General features: G+C 34.5%; 1 protein-coding gene across 7 annotated transcripts in view; it reads right to left on the bottom strand.

Moving 5' to 3' along the window:
* Positions 1-166: 166 nt before the first annotated feature.
* Positions 167-16,991, bottom strand: part of LOC129801485 (mannosylglucosyl-3-phosphoglycerate phosphatase) — a 41,873-nt gene continuing 25,048 nt past the window's right edge. For all 7 annotated transcript variants that reach the window (XM_055846588.1, XM_055846589.1, XM_055846591.1 and 4 more), the window contains 3 exons: positions 6,857-7,950; positions 6,472-6,789; positions 167-931 (listed from right to left, as the gene is read on the bottom strand). In XM_055846588.1, coding sequence (XP_055702563.1) covers positions 854-931; positions 6,472-6,789; positions 6,857-7,950 — 1,490 coding nt within the window. In that variant the 3' untranslated portion in view covers positions 167-853. The remainder of the gene's footprint in view (positions 932-6,471; positions 6,790-6,856; positions 7,951-16,991) is intronic.

The following is a 16,991-nucleotide window of genomic DNA, read 5'->3' as shown; positions in this document are numbered from 1 at the left end:
CAATTACCAAGAATTGTTATAAATATAAAAGGCACAGACAATTAAATTATTCAATTTCTGTAATTCCTGGAAATCGACTGGAAAACATTTGAATTTTGGTGGGAAATTCAAAATGGCTGTTACGGAGGAAATTCATCAAATCGAAAGAAAATGAAAACACAAAAAATCACTTAAATTCTTTAGTATTTTATTTATAATCAACACAAGTGCATTTATCTACAATTTGTGTTCATTTTATGTGTGTTAAATGTCGCCCCACTCGGTAAATATATAGACCTTTTACAATTGGAATGTCTCTTGCAAGAAAAACACCCTCAACAGACTTCTAAATAAATATTCTGAATTATATCTCGCCTCCAGAGGCACCGCATTCTCACATAATTCAAAGATACAATGGGAGGCAGAAAAAAAGCTTACAAAAATACTACACATCTTTCTATCCTCAAAATACTCTGGCCTTGGGAGAAAACCTCAGACTCCCATTTAAGCATCTCTTCTTAAGCTCTCTGATTAATATCAATGGGTAAATCATCTCATCAATATCCAATCCACTTCCACCATCCTTCGAGGTGACTCATTTTTTTTTTGGCAAGAAATGAAGCGCGCATTTCCACGGGAAAATATACAATTAAAGTTATAAGTTAGATCTGTAGCCATCTGTAGCTCGATTGATGCCTCAAAAACAATCTCCGGCTTTGTGACAACAAATATAAACCAGAGAGGTATATTATTTAAAATATAACAATTAATTAAAGCCTTTCTTTCATTGTCATCTGTCTCTTTGAGGGAAACTCAGGGTGAGGAAAATATGGAAAAAGGAGGACTTATCGACGGAAGCTGGATCGTCGTCTCTTTAAGAGTACTCGTCCACTTCCTTGATGACAGTGTTCTTCTCTTGTGTTTCCCGACGCCTCAGCAACTCCTGGACATGCTGCAACATTCAAAAAGAACCCATTAGCAAACACCTATTTCACTTGTACTTTTTAAAATTTTTCTGTATCATTTCGGAAAAGTACATGTTTTTCCAAATTATTAAAAAAATCACTTAATTTGTTGCAAAAAAAAAGTTTTTTAAAGTTTTACAAAGGGGTAAGTCATTGAGGAAACACAAATCATTCCACAGAGAAATGTTTCACAAAACACAAAAATGTTTCTATTAACCCTCTAACGGTGTTTTCTTTAATATCCAAGAAAAGTAGTTAAATAATTTTGTCTAGGGTAATTAATGGTCCACTGAACTCAAAAATACCATCCATTCTTCATTATCTCTTTCCGTTTGGGCGCCAGGTGAGAAAAGGTAAAGACCGCCTCCAGGCGGTCATATCCGTTTAAGGCATAAAAAGACTGAAATATTTTAATTGAAAAATAGTGAACAAATAGTAAAATAAATGAATTATAAACATTTTTTATGGATGAATGTTGTATATGATTATCTAATAAATGATAATTTATAGGAAAAAAACGTTTATAACTTTTATAATTAGATGTTAATGAAGCTTAAGGTGTTTCAATAAGACTGATTTTTACCGAATAGGTCACAGATCAGCTATGAAAACGTCACTTTCTTGTATAATTTGAAGGTCCTTTGAACTACATTGCTCATCTTCTGGTTTTATTTCACGATCTGGAGCATTAAAGAACGAATTATGGAACTCATCGTCACTGTTGAAGTCTGCTTCCTTATCAATTTCGCTTAATTCGCAGAAATCGACCATTTTACTCATTCTGGACAGTCTTCGTATAATCTCAGTTGTTTTCCGTGATTTATATATTGCAAAATAATAATATATTTTACTAGAACAACCAAAACAATTAAATAAAAAATCGGTAATTTTTGAAAATTTTACCCTTGAACAGATAAGACCGCCCACAGGCGGTCTTCCTTTTTTTCTTTTAAAACGCTTATTTCTAGTTTTTTCACACTTATCAATTGAAATATACAAACTAGAATAGCATATCTTTCAGAACGTAACACTCTTACTACAGTTAGATTACTTTAAAACAATCTTTTTTGCACTTGAAAACGCAAAATGTCGCGAGCGACATTTTGTTGTTTTTTTCTCTGACCTGTCACACAAAACTGAAGATTGTAAGCAAACGAAAGGTCAAAATGAGTCCAGCTTCAGAAAATAAGTTAGTAAGACTATAACTGAGGACACTGTAGATATTTCAACTTCAAATAAGTAATATTATCGCAGTAAATGCGATTTATAGAATGACCGCCTGGAGGCGGTCTTACCCGTTAGAGGGTTAAATTCTAAAATATTTCTAGAAATGGGAAGAATTTTCTAGAAATGAGACACTAAACAATTTCATTTTATTATTTTTTTGATTTTTCTTATAAAATTTTGAATATTTTTAGAATACAAAAACATTTACAGAACATGGGAATATTTCTATAACTCGAAAATACCATTTTTACATAAACATATGAATTCATAAAACATTTTGCGGATTTTGCAGCATTTAAAAATATTTCTAGTATTCAGAAGGTGAAAAACATTTTTTAGAATAATAATAAATACATAAATATTTCTTAAAACGCTAAATTATTTTTTTTTTAGAAATTTGAAAACATTTCGAGAAACACAGAAATGTTTCTAGAAATCTAGAAAAGAAATATTTCTACATAAAAATGGACAAAATATCTAAAATCAGGGGCATGACATTTCCTATGTTTCCCATATGTTTCTAGCGCGCCGAAAAAACTTTTAAGTTTATTAGTTGTTTTCTGTCAGTGTAGAATAAATTAGCAAAAAATATAAATGCAAAATAAAAGCCAACTTAATATTGAATAGGCAACCGAAAACCCCAAATTGGCAACCTATGTAGTTTTGGAGATATCTCGTGAAATATATACGAAAACAGGGAAAAATTTACAGTAAAATCGGTCGCATTTTTCAGAGCTAATGTCACCCCCTTGTCTAAAATCATGGAAGGTGGTCATTTCTAGAAATACGGACACTCTTCTAAAAATGCAAATATATTTCTAGAAACGCAAAGTAATGTTTATAAACAAGGAAGAACTTGTATACAGTAATTTTATTAAAAAAAAACACTGAATATTTCCACACATGCAGTGAAATACTTCCATATATAAACCTTTTTAAAAACACAGAAACATTTTTAGAAAAACAAAAAAAAATATCCAAGAAGCCACGTAAACTGTTCCAGAAACACAAAAATCTTTCTGGAAACGTAAATGCATTAATGATCGCTCTTTGGAAATTACGATGGGCTAACTCAGTTTTTTTTTTGCGATTTTGAGATTTTAATGCGCTTAGGAGGAGAATTTAATAAATTCTCAGATAATATAAGTCACTTGATTTCTTGTTTAGAGGTCTTTTCAATTTTTTTTATTGCTTACGTAATTTGTTTGAAGTAAGGTAAGACGGTGGAATTTAGAATGATGTGTAATATGGAACTTGAGATTCATAAACAAAAGCAACAAAGAAGTACGTACTCTCGAATGTAAACTCTTGTACTTCTCCGTGAATATATGCCGAAGAATGGTCGAAAAAGGACTTTTTGGACTGAATTTAGAATTGATATCCGAAACTTTTCGCTGAAACGTAACGAAATGGGACCATTTCTGAAACGGAAGGTGACTAGCGATGAAAAATGAGTCACATACGAGAACAATAGTCGGAAAAAATCGTGGTCCGAGCGTGGATGAGCCAGCCTGAACGATCGTCGAGCCCGGAGTAACGGTCAGAAGGCTTTTGCTGGTGTTTGGTGAAATTGGAAGAGCTTTCTCCTCTATGAGTTGCTACACAATGGCTAAACACTCAATTCGGACCTCTCTTGTGAACAACTGACCAGATCGAAGCAGGTGATCGATCAGAAGCGTCCAGAATTCGCCAATAGGAAGACAACGCCAGGCCGCATATATCTTTAACGACGCTCCAAAAGATCCGAGAGCTTAGATGTGAGGTTCTATCGCACCCACCATAGGGAAAATACTCTTCCTTCGAACGTTTGTGCATTCGAATAATGTGAATTTTCTTTTATTTTTCCTAAGAGACTTATTAATTATCAATTATTGATAATTACATGATAATTTTGTGTAAGCGTTTTAGGAAAAATAAAAGGAGAACTTTATGCGAATTCGAAGGGAGAGTACTTTCCTCTATACTCCAGATCTGGCACTAATAATTGATTATCACCTTTTCAAGTATTTGCAAAATTTTCTTGATATTGCAAAATTGTCCTCAATAGATAGAGGCTTGTACAAATGATCTAGTCAAGTTTTTCACCTGTAGGAACGAGAACTTCATTCGTCGAATTATGAAATTGTCTTCAAAATGGACAAAAGTTAGTAAACAAAGAGGAGCGTATTTGATCTAACTATGTCAATTTCATATTATAATTAAACTTAAAAAGGCTCAAGACGTATTACTTGACCCTAGAATTTTGAGATGTAAAAATATGAAAAGTTTGATGTTTATATGCTCATACGAAAAGAAAAGAAATGGATTGTTTTAGTCCAGACATTAAATTGAGATAATTATTCACACAAAATTGAATCTTTAATGCAGTGTCTCCTGAAAAATTGCTCAAAATGAGTTGGCCCTTTCTAATTTTCAAACGCCCGATATAAATACGAAAACATTTATAGAAACACAGAAATCTTCCTACAAACATGCAAAAATTTCTAGAAATAAATAATTTCTATAAAAAATCAGAAACATCAAAAAACAGTAAAAAAAAAAACATGGAAATATTTTAAGAAATAATGACACATTTCTAGAAACATGGAAACATTTCTGCGATTTCTTGAAATGTAAAAAGGTTTCTTAAGGCGTCTACACATTGGGAGCAATTTTCGTCAAAAATTGCGTTTTTGCCAGAAATTTGACGTTTCCCCCTACAACGCTGCAGGGAATTTCCTTCAAAAAAGCAATTTTTGACAAAAATTGCTCCTAATGTGTAGAGGCCATTAAAAAAAAACAGAAACAATATAGAAACGCAGAATCATTAAACAAAAAAAAACACACAATTCTGAATGCGCTAAAAACCATCTGTATCAAAGAAAACATCAAAGAAAAATATGCTAGAATCGTAGAATCACAATTGGATTCACGTTAGAATTAGAAACGGTTAAGAAGAAGCATGTTTCCTTACTAGAAACAGAAAAATTAATGACATGACAAATTTTTCCCTCATGAATTACCCCTTGGATTTTCCTAAAATCTTTGAGAACTACAATTAAAAATCCAATTTGCGGGAATATTTTTGATAGGGGAAAGTGGAGCACCTTTGAAATTGGGATTTTTCACCCATTTTTAAATAAAATTGATACTTATCGTGATATAATTTAGCTGCACAAACAGATTGAGAAGCTATGGCTCAGTTCAATATGGCTCAGTTCAATTTAAAAAGGCATTGAATAAACGAGCAGTAAAAAGTCAAATTTGGTCAGCAAAAAATTCGAAATGATTAGGAAAAAATAAATAAATGGTCAGTAAAAAATTAAAAAGGGCAGCAAAAAGTTTAAAAAGATCAGTAAAAAATTAAAAAAGAGCAGTACTTTATTAAAAGCGGTCAGTAAAAAATGAAAAGTGATCAGCAAAAAATTAAACATGATCAGTAAAAAGTAAAACATGATCAGTAAAAAACAAAAAGTGGCCAGTAAAAAATAAAAAGTGGTCAGTAAAAAATTTAAAATGAGCAGTAAAAATATTGAATTTGGTCAGCAAAAAATTAATTTAAAAAAGCAGCAAAAAATTAAAAATGAGCAGTAAAAAATAAAAAGAGGTCAGCAAAAAATTTAAAACGAGCAGTATGTAGAAATATTCGAGATGATCAGTAAAAAGTTAAAAAGTGATCAGCAGAGAATTAAAAATGAACAGTAAAAAATAAAAAAATGGTCAGTAAAAAACAAAAAGTGGTCAGCAAAAAATTAAAAAATGATCAGTGAAAAATAAAATATGGTCAGTAAAAAATTAAAAATGATCAGTAAAAAATAAAATTTGATCGGGATCGGGAATTTGAAGATTCCCGATCCCGAAGGAAATGCACCTCTATAAGCTGATTTAGGATTATCACTGGCTTAATCCTTCGCTGACCAATTTATATTTTTTACTGACCACTTTTAATTTTTTACTGACCACATTTAATTTTTTACTGTTCACTTTTAATTTTTTACTGACCACTTTTTATTTTTTGCTGACCAATTTTTATTTTTTACTGCTCCTTTTTAATTTTTTGCTGACCACTTTTTATTTTTTACTGCTCATTTTTAATTATTCAAAATTGAAAATTTTTGCTGATTATTTCGAATTATTTGCTGATCAAATTTGATTTTCTGCTGACCACTTTTGACTTTTTAGTGACCATTTGTTTTTTGCCATTTAAAAATAGGAGAAAAATCCCAATTTCAATGGTGCCCCACTTTCAAAGGTGCCCCACTTCGCCCTACGCAAAAAAAATAGTCTTCCTGGAAACATAAGAAAAGCCACTCACACTCACCTCGGAATTCTGGGCTGAGATAATCCTGTGTTGAATGTCTGGAGCCAGTTGGCAACTGGCCTGTTCCAGATCGTCCAGCGAAGTGCGTCTGAGGAGTTTGGGTACACTATCCATGGATTTTTGCAGAGAAATCCTCCGCACGGGTGTTGGTCCATCCAGCTCCATGCTATCCATCATCTGGACTGTACTATGGCGTCTGGACAGAGTCACCAAACTCTGACGATGCTTCGACGGACGTCCTTTGCCCATTCGTACATCTATTGCCTTGAAGTGATTCTGAATTGCTAAGCCCAATTCAGGACTGGAATCCTCATCCATCTGAAAGAATTCCCATGAATTAAATTGATTTCAATTTCAATTAAAAATCTCCTAAAAGTGAACTTACCAGAACTTTGCAATCTTTGAACATGTGGAAGCCATCGCAGCCACTGTGCATGTAGCTCTTGATGCAAACAGCATAATTCTGCTCCAGATTGAGCCATTCATCAGCCACACGCACCAGGCGTGCTTCCACACGCCTCCCTGGTGCTTGTGATGGATCAAAAACAAAGGAGATTCCAGAAACTTGAACAAAACGCCCTTCGAGCTTCGGATATGCCGACACGGCATTCTCCAGTGCTTCCAGCAGCACGCTCCCCGGCATTTCGAGAACAATCAGTGGATCCCTCATTGGCACCACATTCACCAAATCACGCATCGTAAAGGGACCCGCTGGATGAACCTGATCTGATCGGAATGTGCCCGAATTGATTAGCACAACATCCGCCCCAGTAGCTGCTAGAATTACATCACAAACCCAATCTCCCAGATTCGTTTCAGCCGTGCGAATATGAGAAAATCTCCCATCCAACTCCACTGAAAATGTTCCCAGTACCTCGCCCATCTTTGACTCAATTGTCGCTGAGTATTTGTCAAGTTCCGCCTTGAGAATCTCATCCTCAGCATAGGAAGCTGTTACATCCACTCGCTCAATTTCCATTTGAAGCCTCCCATTTGCATCCCGTTCACTCTCAATTGCAATCTTCGAAAATTGCCTGAAATCCGTCCCAGATTTCACAATATTCGTACCATTAACTTGAATGACTTCAAAGACATGATCATGCCCACCGAGAATCAAATCAATTTCTGGACATTGCCTGGCTAGTTCTTCATCATTGGGCGTTCGCATGTGCGTTAGGGCAATTACAATGTCACAGCCCTCCTTTCGCAGCTCAGCTGCCAATTCATGGGCTGCCTTGGAGAAGTCAATGAAGGTAACTTCCTTGGGATCTATCGTGGGCAATGTCTCCAGCCACTGTCGCTCCACTAAACCCACCAAACCAATTTGGTGTTCACCATATCTCATAATATGTGTGATCTTACCATCACCCAACGGACGGCCCGTTTCATTGTCCACCACATTGGACATAAGCCAGGGAAAGTGGCATCGATCTACCCACTTGGACAAAACATCTAGGCCGTGATCGAAGTCATGATTTCCTAAAACATTCATATTACAACATGAAATTCCAAAAGCTATGTTTTTTTTTCAATAAAAAAAAACTATTTTAATTAACTTGAGAAAAAATATATTCACTTAAATCTCAAGTATAATTAATTTTGAGAAATCATAAAAATAATTATGTAGGGGGAAGTAATGCACCTTTGAATTGGGGCAGCTTTGAAATTAGGTTTTCTCGCCTACTTTCAAATGATAAGACTCAATTCCATTTAAAAATAGGAGAAAAAAGCCCAATTTTAAAGCTGCCCCAAATTCAAAGGTGCCCCACTTCCCTCCATTTTAAAACAAAAATTTTTCATTCTTATAATTTATTCATTAGATTTCTGTAATGCATTGAATTCGTCAAATTAAAAAGCACCTTGCGTAAAGCCAAAAACTTTGAAACCTTTCTTAATAACTGAGTAAATTAGTAAACCACAAACAAATAATTCTTATTGCTCGAATTTGAGGAGAAAGCATTAATAACACTGTGCAACAATTTCAAACTTTTTTTTTGTCGCCGGGTTCTCATGCTACTTTTTCTATTGCTAGGGTCAAATGATTTACGAAAATACTTATCATTTTGATTTCATTTGGATTTTGCGACTGGTATTTACGAAAAACGGTTTTTTCCGTTTTTTGATACTTGGGTGCCTATATCTCCGAATCTACTGAACCGATTTATTTCTCACTAAGGAATAATTTGTTCTCCTTTAGATGCCCGATAAATCCTCTGAACAGATGAAGTTCGTACAACCGACACCAGGGGCGCTGTAGTCCCATAAATGTCAGAAAACATGTAAAAATCGAAATTTGTAGCAACTTTGATCAAGAATATCTCGAAAACTAAAACTGTTCTTAACAATCTTATTTATGGGTGTGATAGAGAATTTTATTAGCTACATTTTTGTTCATATACAACTTTTTGCTCAGATTATTTTTTAGCCTCGAAATAGAGGTTCAAACGAAAAATGAGCACCCAGTCAACTAGAGAAAACCATCATTATTTCACACATTTTGACTTTTTCTTTTCAAGTTGAGGTAAATCCAGGATATTTTCATACTTTTTCTAAATTGCATAAGTTTAATAAATATATACATATTTTTTTCTTTTACATCGGAAAATTTCTTAGCCCAAGATACACAGTCTCAAAGATGGCGTGACGCGCTTCATATTTCGCTTGTGATTTTTGACAAAAATTTTAAAGTGCTCTATTTCGGGAAGAGGCCAAGATATTTTTTGCTATTTTTTTTTTTAAATCTGACATGTAATTTTATTCTCTTTAAAGGCGTCTCCAAACTTTCCCCTATCATTGTAGGAAGCAACGTCAAAATAAAAAAAAAGGCAATTTGTTTATGAAAATTGATTCTAGTGTATAGACACCATAAATCGACATACTTTTGATTTTTTTTAAATTAAAAAGTATATTATTAACATAAAAAACTACATTCCCTCAAAGAAAGAGGGTCCACTTTTTTGTTGAACTACTTAATTTTTTTTTTTTGGAAATTCCCCAAAACAATTGAGTAGTTAAACTCAAAAATGGATAGACTTCTTTTCAGGGAGTATAGCACCACAATAGTATTTACCAAAATGAAAAATATTGAAACTTTTGGATTTGGTATTTAAAAGAAAAAAAAGTTCAAATTTTTTTTTTGGTAAAAACAAAAGTTTTTCACATTTTTAGTACATATACGCTATTTTTTTTAAAAATGTTTTAGACTTTGATCACTTTACTTTTCGAAAAAAATACAGTACGATTCCAATAGAGTCAACACATGTCATGTCTGCAATATTCTAAGTTATTTTTCTTGTTGAAGTTACTATTTCACTCATTCAAAATTGACTCAGATTGTTACTCGACAAAAGTAGTTTAAAAGTTTGACATTAAATTTGAAATTTTACATATTTTTATATATTTTTCACTGTGTTCGAAATTTTTAGGAATTAATACTATCAGAGTCGTACTGGACTTTTTATTTATATATTTCGCAATAAAAGTCAAAAACATTTTCAAAATAGAGTATATGTGCCAAATATATGTTAAAGTTTTGTTTTTACCAAAAAAAAAATTTGAACTTTTTTTTCTTTTAAATACCAAATCCAAAAGTTTCAATATTTTTCCTTTTGGTAAATACTATTGTGGTGCTATACTCCCTGAAAAGAAGTCTATCCATTTTTGAGTTTAACTACTCAATTGTTTTGGGGAATTTCCAAAAAAAAAAAATTAAGTAGTTCAACAAAAAAGTGGACCCTCTTTCTTTGAGGGAATGTAGTTTTTTATGTTAATAATATACTTTTTAATTTAAAAAAAATCAAAAGTATGTCGATTTATGGTGTCTACACACTAGAATCAATTTTCATAAACAAATTGCCTTTTTTTTATTTTGACGTTGCTTCCTACAATGATAGGGGAAAGTTTGGAGACGCCTTTAAAGAGAATAAAATTACATGTCAGATTTAAAAAAAAAATAGCAAAAAAGGGACAGATAATCCTAACCGGCTTATGTAGGTGAGATTCTTAACGTGAGCTAACTCGGAGTGCATGCAAATTCGATTTAGAGCTGAAGTTGGGAGACGCCATTCAGTTATCTTGAATAAAATTCGTGAAATTATACAAATTTTGTATTTAAGCCAAAATATCAAGGATTTGGATGAACTGACAGAAAAGTGATATATGGGTGAAATGTAGACCAGAATGTTCTCTATAATTTTCTCATAGAACATGATCTCATCGATTACTCAGAAGCCAAGATAAGCGAGGTTTTTTGTTTCTTAACTCGTTTTTTCATCCAGAGTGCCCCAAGTAGTCATTTGTTGAACTTCAACTATATCAAAGAATTGTTGTATTTTGCGGGACTTTCCATTTAAACCCCTATTTTAAGTGTCTTGGTGGAGTAGAGGCAGTCAAATTGGCATCTGAGTGATTTCAAAGCGTTATTATGGGAAAAATCAATTTTTTCACACTTAAACGGCAAAATCGGAGTGATAGCGTAGTCTGAGTGGAAAATGATGTATGGACGAAATGTAGAGACAAATGTCCTCTACAATTATGTTGAAGTAATCATCAAAATCGGTTCAGCGACAGTCGAGATAATTGAGGTTATGTGATATTGAAATTGGTTTTTCGACTGTGGCGCCCCTGGTGTTGGTCCCACGAAGTTCAAATATTCTAGAAAGTTGTAGCATTTGGTGAGATCTTTCGTTTAAGCCCTCATTCATCAAAATCGGTCACATAGAACCGGAGATATGATTTTTTGAATTTCGTGAACTTTGACCCTTCATATCTCCGGTTCTATTGAAACCACAGCGCACATACGCACCATTTTGGAAACGTCCTAGACTGGACTACAACATACTAAAATTTCATTAACTTGCACAATGCCGTTTTTGAGAAAAGTGACTTTGAAATTCGATGAATTTTGACGCTATCACAGCGCCACCTGTGGTGACTTTTTGAACTTCCATCTGAAAGTGCTCATCGAGACGAAACCAAAAAGGTAAAATTTATGTCGATATGTTAATTAGAACCGGAGATAGAGGCCGGTCAATGTTCGAACTTTGACCCCTTATAGCTCGGGTCAGGGGTTATGGATCGACTTAAGGTTTTTTTTTGTTTGATAGGTATAATCAACGGCTACAACATACTAAATTTTCAGCCCGATGCACAATGGAATTTTTGAGTTATTTAACTTTTAAGATTTAAAAATTTTCTTTTAAAAAAAAGCGCCATTAGCGGTGGTTTTATGAACTTGCGATGTTAGAAGGGGAAGTGGCATTTCACGAGAGCTTTCCAAAAAGCCCTCACTTTTTAAATTCTGTCAATTAGAACCGGAGTTATGGCCATTTTAAGAAATTTTTTTTGGACCCTTATAGCTCGGGTCAGGGGGATCGGGGGACCTTAAGTTTGGTATTGATGGAAAGCTCTAAGGCCCAGCTATAACATACTAAAATTTGAGTCCGCTGAATGCCATAGGGGCGGAGCTATTGAGAAAACAAAAAAAGGGGGGTCTTCAAAATGGCGGAAGGAGGGGTGGGGGGTGGGGGGTCTATGCACTAAGTTGCAATTTTCACCCGATATATAACCTTTGCCGAAAACCGCAAGTCGATATCTTTTTTAGTTTAGGAGCTATTAAGCTCCAAAGAGCGGCCGGCCGGCCGGCCGGGAACGTAAATTAGCCACATATATATTCGTGATCAGGAAGTGCTGAAACACATTTTGGCCAAATTTGAGGTCGATCGGACGACATGAAATTTTGTTAGGATTATAGTAGGTGAGATTGTTAAGAATCTCACCTAATATCTTGGCCTCTTCCCGAAATAGAGCACTTTAAAATTTTTGTCAAAAATCACAAGTGAAATATGAAGCGCGTCACGCCATCTTTGAGACTGTGTATCTTGGGCTAAGAAATTTTCCGATGTAAAAGAAAAAAATATGTATATATTTATTAAACTTATGCAATTTAGAAAAAGTATGAAAATATCCTGGATTTACCTCAACTTGAAAAGAAAAAGTCAAAATGTGTGAAATAATGAGGGTTTTCTCTAGTTGGCTGGGTGCTCATTTTTCGTTTGAACCTCTATTTCGAGGCTAAAAAATAATCTGAGCAAAAAGTTGTATATGAACAAAAATGTAGCTAATAAAATTCTCTATCACACCCATAAATAAGATTGTTAAGAACAGTTTTAGTTTTCGAGATATTCTTGATCAAAGTTGCTACAAATTTCGATTTTTACATGTTTTCTGACATTTATGGGACTACAGCGCCCCTGGTGTCGGTTGTACGAACTTCATCTGTTCAGAGGATTTATCGGGCATCTAAAGGAGAACAAATTATTCCTTAGTGAGAAATAAATCGGTTCAGTAGATTCGGAGATATAGGCACCCAAGTATCAAAAAACGGAAAAAACCGTTTTTCGTAAATACCAGTCGCAAAATCCAAATGAAATCAAAATGATAAGTATTTTCGTAAATCATTTGACCCTAGCAATAGAAAAAGTAGCATGAGAACCCGGCGACAAAATCATCGTTGCACAGTGTAATTAATCGATTCGTTTTTCAGTTTGTCAATTATCTATAGCTCAATCGGTAAGAGATATCGACTTTCGGTCCTCGACGACCCCCACTCTCTCATAAATCGCAATTACATGAAGATTCTTTTCTTATTTCCTCCTTTGCATCCTAGAATCTTAATAAAAAACAAGGATACTCCATTTTTCGAGATCAAAGTTAAGCTGTTCTAGAGGGCATGTTTCTAAATCGTGTTCACTAAGATTGGGTTTAATTTTTAATTGATTAGCCCTGAAATTTTTAACCCTTCAAGCAACTCACAATCGTCATTGAATCGGTGTAAAGTATGAGTGATTTTTGCATCTGAAATACTTTTTATGTTTTCGTATGTTTGGTAACGGGCTATAGAGGCCAGCCAAATGGTGAAAGGTATCAACTTTCGGCCTTCGGTGACCGCCCCCGCCTCCATAAATTATCTCGAAACGTACTAGGCTAGATCATTCGAAAATACGCATATATAATATTTCGCGAATACGAAGTAGAAGTTACGTTATTATAAAGCCCGCTCTTTCGTTTCATTGAAAAGTAATTACAAAGAATGACACCTTTCCCAAAAAAAGTAATTACAAAAATTGTGACTCCCTGACCTGGTCATATGGAGACAGGAACTACGAAACCTGGGAAAGTACCGGGACTTACCGGTGCAAAAGTGCCGTACTGCTACACAATAAAGTCCACAACACGAAAGTTCTAGATAGAAGAATAGTTGTAGACCAAGAATAGAATCAGATAAAGCAGAAATGTAATAAAATCACAGTTGCGAAGTCCAAAGGCGTTATTAAACCTTCAAGAAAATTAACCCAGGGGTAATTCATTTTTAGAAACCCTTGTCAATTGTCCGAGAAACGCTCTGCGAAAGCCGAGAAATCCGTTTTTGCGCATCGCGAAACCCGATAGACCCAAAAATTGCACCGTGAAACGCGATTAACCCATTTTTGTACTGCGAAATCCAAGAATTGCTTCGGGAAACCCGAGAAACGTACTTTTTGCATCGTGGAACTCGTGAGACCCAAAAATTGCATCGCGAAATCCGAGAAATCTAATCTTTGCACTGCAAAACCCATAAGAATTGCATTGCGAAACCCGATTAACCCAGTTTTTTCATCACGAGATCCGAGAAACCCATTTTTACATTGCGAAACCCGAGAAACCCAAAAATTGCATCGCGAAACCCGAGAAATCTACTCTTTGCATTACAAAACCCATAACAATGCATTTTGCAAAACCCGATAAACCCAGTTTTTTCATCACAAGATCCGAGAAACCCATTTTTTACATCGCGAAACCCGAGAAATCCAAAAATTGCATCGCGAAACCCGAGAAATCTACTCTTTGCACTGCAAAACCCGTAAGAATTGCATTGCGAAAACTGATAAACCCAGTTATTTCATCACGAGATCCGAGAAACCCATTTTTTACATCGCGAAACCCGAGAAACCCAAAAATTGCATTGCGAAACCCGAGAAATCTACTCTTTGCATTGCAAAACCCATAAGAATTGCATTTCGAAACCCGATAAACCCAGTTTTTTCATCACGAGATCTGAGAAACCCTATTTTTACATCGCGAAACCTGAGAAACCTAAAAATTGCATTGCGAAACCCAAGAAACTCATTTTTGCATTGCGAAACCCAAAATGCCCAAAAATTGCATCACAATTTTTGAGTAAGACCCGAGAAACCCATTTTTTTCATTGCAAAACGCAAGAATTGAATCGCAAAACCCAAGAAACCTAGTTTTTGCATCGGGAAACCCAAGAAACTTGAAACACTTGACAGAAAAAATGTGAATGAGTTACTCCTTGAATCCAACCCTTGAATGCTTGAATTTTGAAAATTATTGTCAACAAAATTTTGACAAAAACCGAAGCCTCTATAAATTAATTTTCTTCTCGAAGAAAATTTTCTAAGTTTGAAAGAAAAACTGATGAGAAAAACAAATAATGAATGTTTAATCATTAGAAAAAAAATAATAAATGAAAACTCGCACAACCTAATGCCCTAGACAGACTTAGGGTTTAAGTCGAGAGACGGCTTAATTTAATTAAAATCAAAATAATGATCAGATTATGTTTCCATCAATTTTTCATTAATCCTTCTCCCGACTTAGGGCAGAATCACATTGACAGTAAAATGCTCACCGTCACCGTCAAAGCTCTCACCGTATTTCGTTGATTTACGCATTTTCATTGCAATTCTTACACAAATTTTCCATTACGATATTACCTTGTCTCATACTCGGTGGCACTAGGTGAAAATAGTATAAGAAAATTGAATAAATAAAGCGAAAATGCGATAAACGGTAAGCAAAACAAAAAACTGTAGGGTTTTTTTGCTACAGTTTTTCGTACAGTTTTATTGCTCACCGTTTATCGCATTTCCGCTTTATTTATTCAATTTTCTTATACTATTTTCACCTAGGGCCACCGAGTATGAGATAAGGCAATACGGTAATTGAGAATTTGCGTAAGAATTGCAATGAAAATGCGTAAATTAACGAAATACGGTTAGGGCTTTGACGGTGACGGTGAGCATTTTACTGTCAATGTGATTCTGCCCTTAAGCCGAAAAACGGCTCAGTTAGGGGGAAACTGATAGGAATTTAGTCTAATCATTATTTTGATTGATTGTAATTATGTTAAGCCATCTCTCGGTTCAAGCTGTAGGTCTGACCAGCACATAAAGTTTAGACTTAAAAATGATAAGTGTAATAATGATTATTTTTAGCTGAGCTTTGTAGGATTATTTTTCGTCCAGAATAGTAATCCTAAACCTTCTCAGATGTAACTAAGAAAATATTTGAAAATCTCCTAACTTAAAAGGACACTAGACGTTTTAAATAAATTATTTTTCACTCAATTTAGGGGGAAGTGGGGCACCTTTGAAATTGGGATTTTTCTCCTATGTTTAAGTAGAACTGAACCATATTAAAATGTAAGTTAGCTTCTCAATCTGTTTGTGCAACTAAATTATATCACGATAAAGCTCAAATTTATTTAAAAATATGTGAAAAATCCCAATTTTAAAGGTGCCCCAATCCCCCCTAATATCCGAATTTCGTGTGGGCAAGGACACAAGAAAGAAAAATAGCCCGACAGAGATAGAAATATAATTTGTCATTCTTTTCTTGCTTAGCGGAAAGTTATGCAAAGTTTGTACACGAAACGGAAAGTTTTACATTGAGTCGATTTTAATAATATTTTTCTTTATTTTCTTTCTTGATTTGAATTCTGGGTGATAATTTTTACTGCTCGAACTCAAATAGAGAGCAGTTATATAATCGACCTTTTTTTCAACCTCTCACTGTTCTGGAGCTTAAACGGTAAGAGATAGCGACTTCCGGTCTTCGATGACCCCTCCTCAAATGACATTATCTCGTACCCAACCTCTTTACTTTTCCCCCCTCCCCTTTCGTACGTTCCCTATCCCGCAAAAATAGGTCAAAAATGAGGTTTTTCCAATTTTGCAAAAAATTGGCCCAAGCTTTTTCAATGATTTTTGGATATGTTTTAGAACTGGTCCTGGCGAACATTTCACCCAAACATACCTATGGCCGGAAAATTCGCCATTTTGAATAATTGAAGGTCAAAAGTCAACCACTTTGGAAGGCTAATTTTTCAACCGATTTGTTTAAATTTGGATTTTTTGGAAAGGTACTGCAATGTCGAACTCGGCTGCATTGGTCTTCATCGGTAATGAACCGGTTAAGTACCGATTTTTGAATAATTTTACATCCCCAATAATTGATATTCCCGAAAAGTAAAATTTTTTCGATTTTTCTCAAAATTGGCCCAAGCTTTTTCAATGATTTTTTGATATGTTTTAGAGCTAGTCCAGGCGAGAATTTCGCATAAACATACATATGACCGGAAAATTCGCCATTTTGAATTATTGAAGGTCAAAGATCAAGCACTTTGGAAGGCTCATTTTTCAACCGATTTGATTAAATTTGGATTTTTTGGAAAGGTA

Source organism: Phlebotomus papatasi, chromosome 2, assembly GCF_024763615.1.
Source record: "Phlebotomus papatasi isolate M1 chromosome 2, Ppap_2.1, whole genome shotgun sequence".
In the NCBI taxonomy this organism is placed as follows: Eukaryota; Metazoa; Arthropoda; class Insecta; order Diptera; family Psychodidae; genus Phlebotomus; species Phlebotomus papatasi.
This window is presented reverse-complemented; position numbering and strand designations above follow the sequence as displayed.